The following is a 20,403-nucleotide window of genomic DNA, read 5'->3' as shown; positions in this document are numbered from 1 at the left end:
TTTATGTAGATGCTTGGAGGCCGAGAATATCTGATAACACATTTAACAAATTTCAAATTGGCAGGATATTTAGCCCCCTAGAGCTTGTTATCTTATTTGACTTGCGATCTCTTAAAATGTCATTGACCTCGGCACACATTCTGGTGTAAAAGACTCAAGACATTCGCCAATCTCTCTGGAAAGATACAGTTTTAGACAATGAACTACTGCTTCGTTATTCCTGTGAGAGGCGCAAGAATATTGAGCTGTGTGCTGAGAGAATAATGAAAATATGTCGAGGAATCGGACGCGGGACGAGGACTTCTGCAGGGCAGTGCTTGAAGCTCGCCAAAGCTGGTGTTCACATCACACCTTGACGGTCATCTTAATTTCGCGGTTAAAATACGCGTCCTCCCTCCCCCAGGACCGCTCCGTCGACCCACACTCGCGCCGCGACGTCCAAATACGCACCTGGGAAGTGCGTAAGAGCGGGTGACAAGGGCGTACGGCGCGAGTTTTTCAACTCCGTTCTCGACCATGCGAACGAGATCCTAGTCATTCGCTATGAATCGGCGGAGCTGTCATGGCAGTTTTGGGCGTATTTGGTGTGTTATTGGGCGACGAGGGCGCGTATGAGCAGCGTGCCCTCCCGAGGCGTGCGTGAGGAGCCTCCGAGGAGCTGGGGGCGGCAGGGGAGAGGCAAGGCGCCGAGAAAAAGATCTGTAAGAGAAGTGGTTTGGGTGAAGTTTTGGGAGGTGAGTCATTGCCCAAACCCGCCGCCCCGCACTGACAGCGACCCCGCTACACGGAACCCTCAGGTGAGCTGGCTCTCTCTCTCTCTCTCTCATGTTGGACTCTCTCTTTCCTGCTGGGCTCTCTCTCTCCTGCTGGGCTCTCTCTCTCTCCTGCTGAGCTCTCTCTCCTGCTGGGCTCTCTCTCTCTCTCCTGCTGGGCTCTCTTGTGCTCTCTCTCTCTCTCTCATGTTGGGCTCTCTCTCTCTCCTGCTGGGCTCTCTCTCTCCTGCTGGGCTCTCTCTCTCTCTCCTGCTGGGCTCTCTCTCCTGCTGGGCTCTCTCTCCTGCTGGGCTCTCTCTCTCCTGCTGGGCTCTCTCTCTCCTGCTGGGCTCTCTCTCTCATGGTGGGCTCTCTCTCTCCTGCTGGGCTCTGGGATCTCTCTCTCTCTCTCTCTCTCATGTTGGGCTCTCTCCTGTTGTGCTCTCTCTCTCTCATGCTGGGCTCTCTTGTGCTCTCTGTCTCCTGCTGGGCTCTCTCTCTCCTGCTGGGCTCTCTCTCTCTCCTGGGCTCTCTTGTGCTCTCTCTCTCTCTCTCTCCTGCTGGGCTCTCTCTCTCCTGCTGGGCTCTCTCTCTCCTGGGCTCTCTTGTGCTCTCTCTCTCTCCTGCTGGGCTCTCTCTCTCCTGCTGGTCTCTCTCTCTTCTGCTGGGCTCTCTTGTGCTCTCTCTCTCTCATGTTGCGCTCTCTCTCTCTCTCTTGTTGGACTCTCTCTCTCTCCTGCTTTCTCTCTCCTGCTGGGCTCTCTCTCTCCTGCTGGGCTCTCTCTCTCCTGCTGGGCTCTCTCTCTCCTGGGCTCTCTTGTGCTCTCTCTCTCTCTCTCTCTCCTGCTGGGCTCTCTATCTCCTGCTGGGCTCTCTCTCTTCTGCTGGGCTCTCTTGTGCTCTCTCTCTCTCATGTTGCGCTCTCTCTCTCTCTTGTTGGACTCTCTCTCTCTCCTGCTTTCTCTCTCCTGCTGGGCTCTCTTGTGCTCTCTCTCTCTCATGTTGAGCTCTCTCCTGCTGTGCTCTCTTGTGCTCTCTCTCTCTCTCTCTCTCTCTCTCTCTCTCTCTCTCTCTCTCTCTCTCTCTCTCTCTCTCTCTCTCTCTCTCTCTCTCTCTCTATGTTGAGCTCTCTCTCTCCTGCTGGGCTCTCTTTCTCTCCTGCTGTGATCTCTCTCTCCTGCTGTGCTCTCTTTCTCTCCTGCTTGGCTCTCATTCTCTCCTGCTGTGCTCTCTCTCTCCTGCTGGGCTCTCTTTCTCTCCTGCTGTGATCTTTCTCTCCTGCTGGGCTCTCTTGTGCTCTCTCTCCCCTGCTGTGCTCTCTTGTGCTCTCTCTCTCTCCTGCTGTGCTCTCTTGTGCTCTCTCTCTCTCTCTCTCTCTCTCTCTCTCTCTCTCTCTCTCTCTCTCTCTCTCTCTCTCTCTCTCTCTCTCTCTCTCTCTCTCTCTCTCTCTCTTCCCCCCCCCCGCCCACACTCATCACCCACTGCCAACTGTAGAGAGATTTAAGCTCCTGACTCAAAATGAGCCCGAAAGGGTCTGGTTTGTAGCCAAGTTGAGCACCTGACTCTTCCTGGCTCCTCTTCATCCTCTTTCTCCCCCCCTCTACTTTATTCTATCACAACCCACAGTCACAACCCTGCCACATCACACAGTCACAACCCTGCCACATCACACAGTCACAACCCCTGCCACATCACACAGTCACAACCCCTGCCACATCACACAGTCACAACCCTGCCACATCACACAGTCACAACCCCTGCCACATCCCACAGTCACAACCCCTGCCACATCCCACAGTCACAACCCCTGCCACATCCCACAGTCACAACCCCTGCCACATCCCACAGTCACAACCCTGCCACATCACACAGTCACAACCCTGCCACATCACACAGTCACAACCCTGCCACATCACACAGTCACAACCCTGCCACATCACACAGTCACAACCCCTGCCACATCACACAGTCACAACCCCTGCCACATCACACAGTCACAACCCTGCCACATCACACAATCACAACCCCTGCCACATCCCAGTCACAACCCTGCCACATCACACAGTCACAACCCCTGCCACATCACACAGTCACAACCCCTGCCACAACCCACAGTCACAACCCCTGCCACATCACACAGTCACAACCCTGCCACATCACACAGTCACAACCCCTGCCACATCACAGTCACAACCCCTGCCACATCACACAGTCACAACCCCTGCCACATCACACAGTCACAACCCCTGCCACATCACACAGTCACAACCCCTGCCACATCACACAGTCACAACCCCTGCCACATCACAGTCACAACCCCTGCCACATCACACAGTCACAACCCCTGCCACATCACAGTCACAACCCCTGCCACATCACAGTCACAACCCCTGCCACATCACACAGTCACAACCCCTGCCACATCACAGTCACAACCCCTGCCACATCACACAGTCACAACCCCTGCCACATCACACAGTCACAACCCTGCCACATCACACAGTCACAACCCCTGCCACATCACACAGTCACAACCCCTGCCACATCACACAGTCACAACCCCTGCCACATCACACAGTCACAACCCCTGCCACATCACAGTCACAACCCCTGCCACATCACACAGTCACAACCCCTGCCACATCACAGTCACAACCCCTGCCACATCACAGTCACAACCCCTGCCACATCACACAGTCACAACCCCTGCCACATCACAGTCACAACCCCTGCCACATCACACAGTCACAACCCTGCCACATCACAGTCACAACCCCTGCCACATCACACAGTCACAACCCCTGCCACATCCCACAGTCACAACCCTGCAACATCACACAGTCACAACCCCTGCCACATCACACAGTCACAACCCCTGCCACATCACACAGTCACAACCCCTGCCACATCACACAGTCACAACCCCTGCCACATCACACAGTCACAACCCTGCCACATCACACAGTCACAACCCCTGCCACATCCCACAGTCACAACCCCTGCCACATCCCACAGTCACAACCCCTGCCACATCACACAGTCACAACCCCTGCCACATCACACAGTCACAACCCCTGCCACATCACACAGTCACAACCCTGCCACATCCCACAGTCACAACCCCTGCCACATCCCACAGTCACAACCCCTGCCACATCACACAGTCACAACCCTGCCACATCCCACAGTCACAACCCCTGCCACATCCCACAGTCACAACCCCTGCCACATCACACAGTCACAACCCCTGCCACATCACACAGTCACAACCCTGCCACATCACACAGTCACAACCCCTGCCACATCCCACAGTCACAACCCCTGCCACATCACAGTCACAACCCCTGCCACATCACACAGTCACAACCCCTGCCACATCACACAGTCACAACCCCTGCCACATCACACAGTCACAACCCCTGCCACATCACACAGTCACAACCCTGCCACATCACACAGTCACAACCCCTGCCACATCACACAGTCACAACCCCTGCCACATCACACAGTCACAACCCCTGCCACATCACACAGTCACAACCCTGCCACATCCCACAGTCACAACCCCTGCCACATCCCACAGTCACAACCCCTGCCACATCACACAGTCACAACCCCTGCCACATCACACAGTCACAACCCCTGCCACATCCCACAGTCACAACCCCTGCCACATCACACAGTCACAACCCCTGCCACATCACACAGTCACAACCCTGCCACATCACACAGTCACAACCCCTGCCACATCACACAGTCACAACCCTGCCACATCACACAGTCACAACCCTGCCACATCAGAGTCACAACCCCTGCCACATCACACAGTCACAACCCTGCCACATCACACAGTCACAACCCTGCCACATCACACAGTCACAACCCCTGCCACATCACACAGTCACAACCCCTGCCACATCACACAGTCACAACCCTGCCACATCAGAGTCACAACCCCTGCCACATCACACAGTCACAACCCCTGCCACATCACACAGTCACAACCCTGCCACATCACACAGTCACAACCCTGCCACATCACAGTCACAACCCCTGCCACATCACACAGTCACAACCCCTGCCACATCACACAGTCACAACCCTGCCACATCACACAGTCACAACCCTGCCACATCACAGTCACAACCCCTGCCACATCACACAGTCACAACCCCTGCCACATCACACAGTCACAACCCCTGCCACATCACACAGTCACAACCCTGCCACATCAGAGTCACAAACCCTGCCACATCACACAGTCACAACCCTGCCACATCACACAGTCACAACCCTGCCACATCACACAGTCACAACCCTGCCACATCACACAGTCACAACCCTGCCACATCACAGTCACAACCCCTGCCACATCACACAGTCACAACCCCTGCCACATCACAGTCACAACCCCTGCCACATCACACAGTCACAACCCCTGCCACATCACAGTCACAACCCCTGCCACATCACAGTCACAACCCCTGCCACATCACAGTCACAACCCCTGCCACATCACAGTCACAACCCCTGCCACATCACAGTCACAACCCCTGCCACATCACAGTCACAACCCCTGCCACATCACAGTCACAACCCCTGCCACATCACAGTCACAACCCCTGCCACATCACAGTCACAACTCCTGCCACATCACACAGTCACAACCCTGCCACATCACAGTCACAACCCTGCCACATCACACAGTCACAACCCCTGCCACATCACAGTCACAACCCTGCCACATCCCACAGTCACAACCCTGCCACATCACACAGTCACAACCCTGCCACATCACACAGTCACAACCCCTGCCACAGCCTACAATCACAACCCCTGCCACATCACAGTCACAACCCTACCACAGCCCACAGTCACAACCCCTGCCACATCACAGTCACAACCCCTGCCACATCACACAGTCACAACCCTACCACAGCCCACAGTCACAACCCCTGCCACATCACAGTCACAACCCCTGCCACATCACAGTCACAACCCCTGCCACATCACAGTCACAACCCCTGCCACATCACAGTCACAACCCCTGCCACATCACAGTCACAACCCCTGCCACATCACACAGTCACAACCCTGCCACATCACACAGTCACAACCCTGCCACATCACACAGTCACAACCCCTGCCACATCACAGTCACAACCCCTGCCACATCACAGTCACAACCCCTGCCACATCACAGTCACAACCCTGCCACATCCCACAGTCACAACCCTGCCACATCACACAGTCACAACCCTGCCACATCACACAGTCACAACCCCTGCCACAGCCTACAATCACAACCCCTGCCACATCACAGTCACAACCCTACCACAGCCCACAGTCACAACCCCTGCCACATCACAGTCACAACCCCTGCCACATCACACATTCACATCCCTACCACAGCCCACAGTCACAACCCCTGCCACATCACAGTCACAACCCCTGCCACATCACACAGTCACAACCCTGCCACATCACACAGTCACAACCCTGCCACATCACACAGTCACAACCCCTGCCACATCACAGTCACAACCCTGCCACATCACACAGTCACAACCCCTGCCACATCACAGTCACAACCCTGCCACATCACAGTCACAACCCTGCCACATCACACAGTCACAACCCTGCCACATCACACAGTCACAACCCTGCCACATCACACAGTCACAACCCTGCCACATCCCAGTCACAACCCTGCCACATCACACAGTCACAACCCTGCCACATCACACAGTCACAACCCTGCCACATCACACAGTCACAACCCTGCCACATCACACAGTCACAACCCTACCACAGCCTACAATCACAACCCTGCCACATCAGAGTCACAACCCCTGCCACATCACACAGTCACAACCCTGCCACATCACACAGTCACAACCCTGCCACATCACACAGTCACAACCCTACCACATCACACAGTCACAACCCTGCCACATCACACAGTCACAACCCTACCACATCACACAGTCACAACCCTGCCACATCACACAGTCACAACCCTACCACATCACACAGTCACAACCCTGCCACATCACACAGTCACAACCCCTGCTCATCACAGTCACAACCCCTGCTCATCACAGTCACAACCCCTGCCACATCACACAGTCACAACCCTGCCACAACCCACAGTCACAACCCTGCCACATCACACAGTCACAACCCTGCCACAACCCACAGTCACAACCCTGCCACATCACACAGTCACAACCCTACCACAGCCTACAATCACAACCCCTAATTTATTGGTTTTGGGTGTATTGTTATAATTTATGCTGTTATTGTGTAACAACCGGTGACTAATTTACATTTCAAACTATTATATTCACCTAGTTGTGCTTGCGGGGGTTGAGCGCTGGCTCTTTGGTCCCGCCTCTCAACTGTCAATCAACTGATATCTTACCCCACCCCCCAGGAAGCAGGCCGGAGCAGCTTTATAACTCCCAGGTACCTATTTACTGCTAGGTGAATAGGAGCATCAGGGTGAAAGAAACTGCTCATTTATTTCCGCTTCTGCCGGGGATCGAACCCGGGCCCCTGGGATTATGAATATCGAACGCTGTCCACTCAGCCGTCAGGCCCCTGTGTGTGTGTGTGTGTATGTGTGTATACTTACCTAGTTGTGCTTGCGGCGGTTGAGTTTCGGCTCTTTGGTTTCGCCTTTAAACTGTCAACTAGTGTACAAGTATCATATCTCCACTTGAAACTGTGTATGGAGTCAGCCTCCACCACATTACTTCCTTATGCATTCCACTAGTAATTACCTAAGTGTAGTGTAGAGGATGAGAGCTACGCTCCTGGTGTCCCATCTACTTAGCACTGTCATATTTGTCATTTCCAGTTTGTTGATGTGCTTCTTAATTAAGATATGGGCACCACACAACCGCTGCATATTCTACCTTTGGCCTAGAATATGCAGCGCCATCCATGTATTTAAAAGCAATTCTGAAGTTAGAAAGCGTGGCATAGGCTCCTCGCACAACGTTCTTTATGTGGTCCTCAGAGATAGTGTTCTATCTAGAACCACCTCTAGATCTCTTTCTGTATCAGAATTTTTTAAAGATTCCTCACATAATATATAGGTTGTGTGAGGTCTATGTTCACGTATTCCACATTCCATAACATGGCATTTATTAACATTAAATTCCATTTGCCAAGTGGTGCTCCATATACTTATTTTGGGCAGGTCTTCTTGAAGGGCATGACAATCATCTAAGTTTCTTATCCTTCCTATTATCTTAGCGTCATCAGTAAACATGTTCATATAATTCTGTATACCAACTGGTAGATCATTTATGTAGACAATAAACATCACCCGTGCAAAAACTGAACCCTGTGGTACTCCACTTGTGACATTTCTTCAGTTCTCATTTTTCTACCAGTCAGAAAATCTTTCATCCATGTTAGAAGCTTACCTGTCACCCCTCCAATATTTTCCAGTTTCCAGAACAACCTCTTATGTGGAACTCTGTCGAAAGCCTTTTTTAGGTCCAGATAGATGCAGTCAACCCAACCATCTCTTTCCTGTAATATCTCTGTTGCTCGATCATAGAAACTGAGTAAATTCAATACACAGGATCTTCCAGATCGAAAACCATACTGTCTGTCTGATATTATATCATTTCTCTCCAGGTGTTCTACCCATTCAGTTTTATTATTTTTTCCAATATTTTGACTATTACACATGTCAATGATACCGGTCTATAATTGAGGGGGTCTTCCCTGCTGCCACTTTTGTAGATTGGAATTATGATGACCAGACCACACACTAGAAGGTGAAGGGACGACGACGTTTCGGTCCGTCCTGGACCATTGTCAAGTCGATCGACTTGAGAATGGTCAAGGACGGACCGAAACGTCGTCGTCCCTTCACCTTCTAGTGTGTGGTCTGGTCTACATACTTTGCCACGTCATTGTGACTCATCGCCTGCAGATTGGAACTATGTTAGCCTTTTTCCACACGTCTGCTACGACTCCTGTACACAGGGATGTCTGAAAGATCAGGTGAAGTGGAATGCTGAGCTCAGATGCACATTCTCTCAGAACCCATGGTGAAACTCCATCTGGGCCAATTGCCTTGTTCTTACTTAGCTCCAAGATCATTTTTTCCACTTCGTCTCTAGACACCTATGTGCTCTATGCTGTTCTCTGGAATTCTTATTGTGTCTGGTTCTCTGAAGATCTCATTTTGTACAAACACACTTTGGAACTTTTCGTTTAATGTTTCACACATTTCCTTTTAATTTTCCGTGTATCTGTCCCCCATTTTTCACCTCTGAATATTATCCTTTACCTGCAGCTTGCTGTCAATGAATTTATATTAAAGGCCTGGATCTGATTTACATTTGTCTGCTATACCGTTCTCAAAGTTCCTCTCTGCCTCTCTCCTTACTGACGTGTAGTTGTTTCTTGCATCTTTGTATCGCTGGTATGCTTGGGGGTTTGGCCTCTTTCTATAATGATTCCATGCTTGTGTCTTTTGATCTCTGGTCCTCTCGATTTGTGTTGAACCAGCCCTGTTTCCTAGGTCTGCATCTCTGTTTTGGTATGAATGTTTGTGTGCCTTCGGCGTATATTTCACAAAATTTGTCATACATCTCTTACTTCCTTGCCTAGCAACAAGTCTCCAATTACACCCATGAAAAAAATCTAAGTTCCCCATAGCGTCCTCTCTTGAAATCGAGTTTAACAACTGTTTCAATGTCCCTAATTCTCTAAATTATATCGGATAGCGTATTTAATGTCCAAGAGGACGTGATCACTTTCCCAAGGGAGGAAGGTACTGGATGTCAAATACCTCTTCTTCTTTCCTGGTGAATACTAGATCAAGTACTGACGGAACATGTCCTTCCCTCACCCTTGTGGCCTGCTTGACGTGTTGATACATCAATGTCTCCAAGATGAGGGATTTATCTTTGCCAGTTCTTACTATAATATCTCTCATGACCATTATGAGACCCTCTCGTTTGTCATCCAGTTCTTCCTTTGTCCATGGGTTGCTGGTGGGCTGTAGGCATTTACAATTATCAGCTTATCTTGATTTCAGACTTGCAATGCCATTATTCTTTATATCTCAAGGGTTTTCAAATATTAACTCTCATCTAGGTTGTGTGTGTGTGTGTGTGTATTCACCTAGTTGTGCTTGCGGGGGTTGAGCTCTGCTCTTTTGGCCCGTCTCTCAACTGTCAATCAATCAACTGTTACTAACTACTATTTTTTCACACACACACACACACGAAGCATTCCGTAGCAGCTGTCTAACTCCCAGGTACCCATTTACTGCTAGGTAACAGGGGCATTAGGGTAAAGGAAACTCTGCCCATTTGTTTTCCGCTGGCTGCCGGGATCGAACCCCGGTCCCTAAATCCAGGAGTCTAGAGCGCTGTCCACTCAGTCAACGTTACGACCACTATGGGCCGGTAACCGGGTTCTTGATGTTATGAACTCTATATATATATCCAACCCCAAGTCTGAAGCAAGCTTTCAAGAACTGACTCCATCAAGGAGTAGTGCAATGAATAAATAAGGGGGGGGGATAAGCGATACTCAATACCCTTCACCAATATATATTAACATTAAGGTATATTTACACTTATTTACAAGGCGTAAATAAGGCGTATTTGTGTCTCTTTCACACAGGACACAAATACTTTAGCAATGTTCAACTCCAGTGACTTGCCAGTCCCAGTACCTTGTTCACTCGTACTGGTGAACACTGGCGAGTTCACCTTCTACATGGGCCCAGTCCACCCACACAGTATCACCATGTGCCTACACCCACACCTTTGCTCTCCAGCTACTCACTGGCAGAGGGCTTCAGCAACACGCTGACAGAGGTCCCAAACTAACGCATACAGGGGTAGCTAACACCCTGGCAGCTTGCTAGCAGCACCTCACAATAGGCACATCACTGTCTTCCCTAACCGTTACTAGCCAATCCCGGGTACGCCGATCTTCGCCAACACTGTGTATACCGGCCGCTAACACACTACTTAGATCGACGACGGCTACTTAGTCTTCTTGTAGGACCAAGTTAAGGGTTTGTGGACTGCCCGAGGTTTTGAAATTGAAATAAGTTTATTGAGGTAAAATACACATAAAGGGATAAGGTAGCTCGAGCCATTCTCACCCCGTTCAGTACATCGTGTTAATACATACATAGACACACAACTGCCCGAGGTAAACTGCCTTCCCCAGTACAACCACCTCGATATGTCACCTCTGTGGACATAAAACGTCATTAATTAGATGGAGAGTACACTGGGCAACCATGGGATAACACTCGTTCACCGGGGAATCGATATTATGCTCTGTAGCCACAACCTAGATGGCGCTGATCTTGATACGCCATCCACCAGAGGTCATCCACATCGACCTCTCTTTCTGACTAAGGCAGGAAACTGGAGGAGGGGGGGGGGCTTCCACCGATACAAGGCCACCACCAATAGATGGCGTTGTCTACATATCGTCCAATACTAGGGGAGTTGGAGTGCAGACCCATAGATGGCGCTGACATTGCCACTCCATACTCCGACGATGATGTCGATACTGTAACAGCCAGTCAGCTCCCACCCCCCCCTTCCCCCCCCCACCGTCCCAAGCTAGAGTGTGTGTGTGTATTCACCTATTTGTACTCACCTATTTGTACCTGCAAGATCGAGCCTTGAATCTTGGATCCCACCTTTTGAGTCATCGGTTGTTTACAGCAATGACTCCTGTCCCATTTCCCTATCATATGTAGTTTTAAAATTATGAATAGAGTTTGCTTTCACAACCTGCTCTTTAAGTGCATTCCATTTTTCCACTATCACGCAAAATAAATAATTACTAACATCTCTATGACTCATCTGAGTTTCCAGCTTCCACCCATGTCCCCTCGTTCTGTTACTATTCCGTGTGAACATTTCGTCTATTTCCACTCTGTCAATCCCCCTGAGTATTTTATCTGTTCCTATCATATCCCCTCTCTTCTTTTTTGTAGTGTCGTAAGGCTCAGTTCCTTCAGGCGCTCTTCATACCCCATACCCTAGGCCCCACACACACACTACTGGGTGTGACTCCCAGTAGTTCACCACACCATGGGCGTGACCCGCAACATAACTAAAGAATAGTGTAAACAAGAATAGTGGTATTTAGTTATCCGGGGGAGGTGGTATCAACCTGCCCCTGGTATGTATCAGCCGAGTCTCAGAAACACTTGAGGGATCTCACAACTATTACATTACCCGTCAACCTCACTCCACAAAACCACAACCCTATTTACAAACCAGTTTTTACCCACTTCTTTCTCAACCTAAACTTATCCCATTTGTATTGTTTCGTGTTCTATTCTGTGTGGGTGTGTTGTAGCTGGGCCTCCTTTATGTAGGAGATAATGAAGTATATCTGGAGTATACCTGGAGTATACCTGGAGTATACCTGGAGAGGTTTGTGGGGGTTGTGGTACCCACGCTGGGCCGGGAGCCAGACTTGTCATGTGATAACTTGGTCTAGTGGTGATTGCCAATATTATAACTGATTTGCCACCGTGACTTTATCTAACTTAAGTTTGGGATGTCGGGGCCCAGCTGGGTTATATTGGTGTTGGAAATATTGTGCGAGGTTTGTGCTCCGTGGGTGTTGCAGGAGTGAGAGTCGTGTGTGTGTGTGTGTGGCGGTGATGGCTGCTACCTGTGTTCCTCTTGACTACACCCCGTGTTCCCTCGTCGGCTTGGTCAACACTCTTGTCGCTGACGATCTCTTCCTCTTATGGCTGTTAGAAGGAAGCACGTTGACAGGTCAATAAGCGTCAACATGGCCGCCAGGATTAGGGAAATGTGTACAGGTTTCCCCAAGATGTTCCATAATTGTTTGGTGATTGTTGAAGGAGCGTAGTGTTGCTGCCCGGTGTTGTGGGTGGTGGTGGTGGCTGTACTGGGCCCCCACACACACACACACACCACCCACCACCCACTACCACAGTGGGTGGTGGTGGTGACTGTACTGGGCCCCCACACACACACACACACACCACCCACCACCCACTACCACAGTGGGTGGTGGTGGTGACTGTACTGGGCCCCCCCCCCACACACACACCACGGGCCCACCCACTACCACAGTGGGTGGTGGTGGTGACCGTACTGGGCCACACACACACCACCACCACCACCCACTACCACAGTGAGCGGTGGTGGTGACCGTACTGGGCCACACACACACCACCACCACCACCCACTACCACAGTGGGTGGTGGGTTGTGGTGGTGGGTGGTGGTGGTGACTGTACTGGGCCCCCACACACACACACACACACCACGGGCCCACCCACTACCACAGTGGGTGGTGGTGGTGACTGTACTGGGCCCCCCCCACACACACACACCACGGGCCCACCCACTACCACAGTGGGTGGTGGTGGTGACCGTACTGGGCCACACACACACCACCACCACCACCCACTACCACAGTGGGCGGTGGGTTGTGGTGGTGGGTGGTGGTGGTGGCTGTACTGGGCCCCCACACACACACACACACCACGGGCCCACCCACTACCACAGTGGGTGGTGGTGGTGACCGTACTGGGCCACACACACACCACCACCACCACCCACTACCACAGTGGGCGGTGGGTTGTGGTGGTGGGTGGTGGTGGTGACCGTACTGGACCGCACACACCACCACCCACTACCACAGTGGGCGGCACTTACCACCTTCACGGAGACAGTACAGTATATACTAAACAGCTTACGATCTCGGAAGCACTACGAGCTCACCCACAATAATATAAGGTCGAGGGCAACCTCGTAATTCTAACAATCTCGTAAACTGTTGAATGACTACCGATTACCTGGCCATGAGGACGCTAACAACCTGTCCTTTTAAAAAGAACGTTGCTTTTGGCCGTTTGCCCGTATGGCCGAATTTGGACGTAATTGAAAATGAAAAAAAATGAAAATAAATTTGGGATTTTTTTTCAACAACAGTAAGTTAAGGGTCCTCTCCTGAGGCCTCCACCCCCTCCATCACCGCCCGCTCCACAACCCGAACATTGCTCCGCGCCTGACAGCTGAGTGGACAGCGCTTCGGATTCGTAGTCCTGAGGTTCCGGGTTCTATCCCCGGTGGAGGCGGAGACAAATGGGCAAAGTGTTTCTTTCACCCCTGATGCACCTGTTACCTAGCAGTAAATAGGTACCTGGGAGTTAGTCAGCTGTCACGGGCTGCTTCCTGGGAGTGGAGGCCTGGTCGAGGACCGGGCCGCGGGGACACTAAGCCCCGAAATCATCTCAAGATAACGGTAGGGGAGACTAACGGCATCATTCCAGCCATGAGAGGGACCGAGGGAGAAGTAGTCGTCATTGCTACTGTGGGTATTGTGATCACCGTGAGCCCCGGTGCCGTCACCGTGGCACAAGGATCACTGGGCCAGTGGTGAGTGATGGGGGAAGCTGGTATGGGAAGGCTGCTCCTACGGGCAGGTCTCGGGGCGCTCCTACGGGCAGGTCTTGGGGCGCTCCTAAGGGCAGGTCTCGGGGCGCTCCTACGGGCAGGTCTCGGGGCGCCCCACTAGCACCCTGGGGCTAGTAGGCTGCAGTAGTCGTCCAGTGGTGGTCGTGGTCACTCCCCGTGCCTCCCACACAGCTTGGGCCACCACTCACCGGGGCCGCCAACAACACCACACTACAAAAAGGGAAAATATTATTACTGGAAAGGTGACGTGATTCACAGATGGCGCTGAGGGTCTTGACGGGTGTTAAGAAGAGACAAACAAGTCCTTGTGGCATCCAGCAGGCCGTCACCCATTGTCTCCCACAGTTCTTCCTGTCTCACCGCTTCCTGTCCCACACAGACTTCTTCATCTCAAATAGTTGACCTGATTTTAATGATTTCTTCTTGAGCGTGTATAATATTTTCCTCCAGAGGACGGTGAGGAACATTGTGGCAGGCACGGTAGAGGGCCAGCCTCTCCCTCGCCTCCTGTATGGCTCTCCGCCCTCATATAACATTGTGGGAGGCACGGTAGAGGGCCAGCCTCTCCCTCACCTCCTGTATGGCTCTCCGCCCTCATATAACATTGTGGGAGGCACGGTAGAGGGCCAGCCTCTCCCTCACCTCCTGTATGGCTCTCCGCCCTCATATAACATTGTGGGAGGCACGGTAGAGGGCCAGCCTCTCCCTCACCTCCTGTATGGCTCTCCGCCCTCATATAACATTGTGGGAGGCACGGTAGAGGGCCAGCCTCTCCCTCACCTCCTGTATGGCTCTCCGCCCTCATATAACATTGTGGGAGGCACGGTAGAGGGCCAGCCTCTCCCTCACCTCCTGTATGGCTCTCCGCCCTCATATAACTCTAACACCTTTGTCATATGATTTTCCTTCACTGAAACAATGTTTTTTTCCCCAGATGTTTGGCGCATATATTGAGAGGTGTGAGGAGAACCTGGCGGGGAATAATGGTGAGTGACACCGGGTTCTTGTTCACTGTTTTGTGACTTACTCTTGTTATGTGTATCAGTAGCGGAGAGTGTTGTGTGTGTGGCGGTACTTATCAGTAGTGACGCACTACTCTCCTCCGGTGAGTGACGGCTGCTACTGTCCTCCGGGGAGTGACGGCTGCTACTGTCCTCCGGGGAGTGACGTCTGCTACTGTCCTCCGGGGAGTGACGTCTGCTACTGTCCTCCGGGGAGTGACGGCTGTTACTGTCCTCCGGGGAGTGACGGCTGCTACTGTCCTCCGGGGAGTGACGGCTGTTACTGTCCTCCGGGGAGTGACGGCTGCTACTGTCCTCCGGGGAGTGACGGCTGCTACTGTCCTCCGGGGAGTGACGTCTGCTACTGTCCTCCGGGGAGTGACGTCTGCTACTGTCCTCCGGGGAGTGACGGCTGCTACTGTCCTCCGGGGAGTGACGGCTGTTACTGTCCTCCGGGGAGTGACGGCTGCTACTGTCCTCCGGGGAGTGACGTCTGCTACTGTCCTCCGGGGAGTGACGTCTGCTACTGTCCTCCGGGGAGTGACGTCTGCTACTGTCCTCCGGGGAGTGACGGCTGTTACTGTCCTCCGGGGAGTGACGGCTGCTACTGTCCTCCGGGGAGTGACGTCTGCTACTGTCCTCCGGGGAGTGACGGCTGTTACTGTCCTCCGGGGAGTGACGGCTGCTACTGTCCTCCGGGGAGTGACGTCTGCTACTGTCCTCCGGGGAGTGACGTCTGCTACTGTCCTCCGGGGAGTGACGGCTGCTACTGTCCTCCGGTGAGTGACGTCTGCTACTGTCCTCCGGGGAGTGACGTCTGCTACTGTCCTCCGGGGAGTGACGTCTGCTACTGTCCTCCGGGGAGTGACGGCTGCTACTGTCCTCCGGGGAGTGACGTCTGCTACTGTCCTCCGGTGAGTGACGGCTGCTACTGTCCTCCGGTGAGTGACGTCTGCTACTCTCCTCCGGTGAGTGACGGCTGCTACTGTCCTCCGGGGAGTGACGGCTGCTACTGTCCTCCGGTGAGTGACGGCTGCTACTGTCCTCCGGGGAGTGACGTCTGCTACTGTCCTCCGGTGAGTGACGTCTGCTACTGTCCTCCGGGGAGTGACGGCTGCTACTGTCCTCCGGGGAGTGACGGCTGCTACTGTCCTCCGGGGAGTGACGGCTGCTACTGTCCTCCGGGGAGTGACGGCTGCTACTGTCCTCCGGGGAGTGACGGCTGCTACTGTCCTCCGGGGAGTGACGGCTGCTACTGTCCTCCGGGGAGTGACGTCTGCTACTGTCCTCCGGGGAGTGACGGCTGCTACTGTCCTCCGGGGAGTGACGGCTGCTACTGTCCTCCGGGGAGTGACGGCTGCTACTGTCCTCCGGGGAGTGACGGCTGCTACTGTCCTCCGGGGAGTGACGGCTGCTACTGTCCTCCGGGGAGTGACGGCTGCTACTGTCCTCCGGGGAGTGACGGCTGCTACTGTCCTCCGGGGAGTGACGGCTGCTACTGTCCTCCGGGGAGTGACGGCTGCTACTGTCCTCCGGGGAGTGACGGCTGCTACTGTCCTCCGGGGAGTGACGGCTGCTACTGTCCTCCGGGGAGTGACGGCTGCTACTGTCCTCCGGGGAGTGACGGCTGCTACTGTCCTCCGGGGAGTGACGGCTGCTACTGTCCTCCGGGGAGTGACGGCTGCTACTGTCCTCCGGGGAGTGACGGCTGCTACTGTCCTCCGGGGAGTGACGGCTGCTACTTTATCACCCACCTCCTACCTTCTTCTACCTCTGCCAATATTATTTATTAATTATTCTCATGTTCAAATTCTTTGTCGAATCTTGCCTTAATGGTGTGGATGGAGGTGGCTTCCTTAACGTCTTCTCTCAGTACTCGCCTAGTTGTGCTTGTGGGGGTTGAGCTTTGGCTCTTTGGTCCCGCCTCTCAACCGTCAGTCAACTGGTGTACAGGTTCCTGTGCCAATTGGGCTCTATACTATCTAAATTGTATACCGTGTATGAAGTCAGCCTCCACCACATCACTTACTAATGCATTCCATTTATTGTTAACTACTATGACACTAAAAAATATTTTCTAATATTTTTTAGTGTCAAGTTAGTGTCAAAAAATATTTTTTCTAAAAGGACGAACTTTAACGCAGTCCGTCCTATCCAACGTTCATAATATCACAAACATGTACTAAATTACCCGAACCTAACCTAACAGAGGACCAACGAATAGAAAATAAGACATCACGTCCATTTTGCCAGCCGCTATGATTTTTAGTACATCAGTATATGGCCTTAGGGGGATTTATAGGTGTAAATGGCAGGTAGTGTTTGAGAGGACTGGTTGTGAGAGGAGGCCGGGTACAGGAGCCGCAACCCGACCTGGTGGCTGGTCCTCGTGCGACAGCGGCAAGTAATCGGCTATTTTAGCGCTCTTACTGTGTTGACAGTCACCCTTCGCGCGCCTTTTCTTTAGAAGCATTTAACCACCGCATCATTTTAATATTTTACAATGATGTTAATTGTTGTTTATTTGTTAAAATAACAACAAATTGCAGTTACTGTTGGTGGAAAGGTATTCAACAACTGTAGGAAACTGGCGCCTGACAGCTGAGTGGACAGCGCTTCGGATTCGTAGTCCTGAGGTTCCGGGTTCGATCCCCGGTGGAGGCGGAGACAAATGGGCTAAATGTTCCTTTCACCCTGACGCCCCTGTTACCTAGCAGTAAATGGGTACCTGGGAGTTAGATAGCTGCTACGGGCTGCTTCCTGGTGGAGGGGGGGGGGTAACAAAAATTAGGCCTGGTCGAGGACCGGGCCACGGGGACGCTAAGCCCCGAAATCATCTCAAGATAACCTCAAGAAGATCATTTTTGAATGGATATTTGTGCTCACACACCTATATATACTCACCTATTTTTGCCTGTAGGGTCGAGCTTCCGCTCTTGGACCGCACTTTACAGACGCCGGCTCCACAAGTCAGTGACTCCAAACCTATAGTTTTATGTAATGTATATTTAATATTATGAATGAGTTTCTTCATCATGCTCGTTTTCTTCCTTTCCTTTCTCCTACTACTATCTTGCTTTATTTTGTTGTGTACGACACACATGTTTGGTTACCTTCCGTCCATGCCGTCTTCTTCTCTCTTCTTCTCTTGGTGTTGTGTACGACACACATGTTTGGTTACCTTCCGTCCATGCCGTCTTCTTCTCTCTTCTTCTCCTGGTGTTGTGTACGACACACATGTTTGGTTACCTTCCGTCCATGCCGTCTTCTTCTCTCTTCTTCTCTTGGTGTTGTGTACGACACACATGTTTGGTTACCTTCCGTCCATGCCGTCTTCTTCTCTCTTCTTCTCTTGGTATTCATTGTAAACATTTATTTTTTGGACAAATCCACAAGGGCCGTGACGAGGATTCGAACCTGCGTCCGGGAGCATCCTTGTGGATTTGTTCATTTGATGCATTACGTTAGTGTGATCTCTGTGTGTAATATCTTTTTTGTCCTGCACTCTTAATCCCTGCAAGTGTTTGATGTCTCCTCTCTCCTCTTTTCTAGCGACGTCTACCTCTCTCAGTCTTCGTGCCTCATTCCCTCGTAATTTTGGGACGATTCTCTATACAAACCATTGTAGTTTGTAAAGTTTTCTGACCATTTTTAGGTGGACGGCTCCACAATGGGAACCGTCCCATTGTGACTGCATACTCTTAAGTCTGGTCTCGCGTAGGTGTACTGCAGTGGTCTTGTCTACTGTTCCCATCGTTTCCTGCTTCCATATTCATCACCTTACACTTGCTGGCGTTGAAATCCGGAAGCCATTTCTCGTATCAACTCTGCAGCTGCTCCATGGGAATGTGTGTGTGTGCGTGCGTTAGAAATATATGTAGTAGACATAATAGAGGAAAAATAGATTTGTTAGAAAGGCGGGGTCCAAGAGCTAATAGCTCGAGTCTGCATACACACAATAAATATATTTACAGAGTAAGGTAGACGGTTGGAACAAGTTAAGTGAGAAGGTGGTGGAGGCCAAGACCGTCAGTAGTTTCAAAGCATTATCTGACAAAGAGTGCTGGGAAGACGGGACACCACGAGCGTAGCTCAATAAGCATAGAATGTTTGGTAATATGATTATTGTTTGAAATAAATATATATATATATATATATATATATATATATATATATATATATATATATATATATATATATATATATATATATATATATATATATATATATATACTCTGAACAGGGTGAGAATAACTTGAGCTGCCTCATCCTTTTGTGTACATTTATACCTCAATAAACTTGTTCCAATTCCAAAATCTTAGGCTTCATTTCATTCACTTGAATCATCAGTGATTTTATATCAAATTAACTATCCTGGCCACAATTTTTATGATTTCTTCAAGTGTCTTAAGCTGTATGTGCCAGTTTTGACATATACAACTTCCTCGTGTACAATACAGTACCGTAAACCTTTCAGCAGATGTTGGCCATATTGTATGTAACCACATTTACACTAACTGCTTCTTTACCGACCATGCTGGGTGGCGCACCAGCTGTTGTCACGGAAACTGTCTTTGAAAGATCAACCTGTCAATTAGACAACTCTTTTTACTACTGTCTTGCATATGTCAGCCCCTGTGGTATGTCCAGGGGCCACATTCACGAAAGCACTTACGCAAGCACTTACGAACCTTACATCTTTTCTCAATCTTTGGCGGCTTTGTTTCCAATTATTAAACAGTTTACAAGCATGAAAACTTGCCAATCAACTGTTGTTATTGTTATAAACAGTCTCCTGGTGCTTCGGAGCTCATTAACTGTTTAATAATTGTAAACAAAGCCGCCAAAGATTAAGAAAAGATGTACAGGTTCGTAAGTGCTTGCATAACTGCTTTGTGAATCTGGCCCCTGGTTATGAAGGTCACCACTCCTTCACCAGGGTCAGCACCTGGCTATATACTGGAGCAGTAGTGGCTAGTCTACTTCGTGATGGGACATTCTCAGACCTTCTCAACAACACAAATGAAAAGCAGTCTACATACAACAGTACCTGGGTGGGGGGGTTCTGGGAGGGCAGGCGCCAGATTCACGAAGCAGTTACGCAAGCACTTACGAACCTGTACATCTTTTCTCAATCTTTGACGGCTTTGTTTATAATTATTAAACAGTTAATGTGCTC

General features: G+C 51.0%; 2 protein-coding genes across 3 annotated transcripts in view; both read left to right on the top strand.

The window, feature by feature from the left end:
• The first annotated feature begins 330 nt into the window (after positions 1-330).
• Positions 331-20,403, top strand: part of LOC123758638 (uncharacterized) — a 179,476-nt gene continuing 159,403 nt past the window's right edge. For both annotated transcript variants that reach the window (XM_045743149.2, XM_045743153.2), the window contains exons 1-2: positions 331-797; positions 15,158-15,209. The gene's annotated coding sequence lies outside the window, so the exon portion shown is untranslated. The remainder of the gene's footprint in view (positions 798-15,157; positions 15,210-20,403) is intronic.
• LOC138370194 (mucin-22-like) overlaps positions 20,085-20,403 on the top strand; it is a 5,963-nt gene continuing 5,644 nt past the window's right edge. The window contains exon 1 of the mRNA XM_069334185.1: positions 20,085-20,092. Coding sequence (XP_069190286.1) covers positions 20,085-20,092 — 8 coding nt within the window. The remainder of the gene's footprint in view (positions 20,093-20,403) is intronic.

Source organism: Procambarus clarkii, chromosome 31 (genome assembly GCF_040958095.1).
Source record: "Procambarus clarkii isolate CNS0578487 chromosome 31, FALCON_Pclarkii_2.0, whole genome shotgun sequence".
Taxonomy (NCBI): Eukaryota; Metazoa; Arthropoda; class Malacostraca; order Decapoda; family Cambaridae; genus Procambarus; species Procambarus clarkii.
The sequence above is the reverse complement of the archived record's forward strand: the minus strand, read 5'-3'. Positions and strand labels throughout refer to the sequence as shown.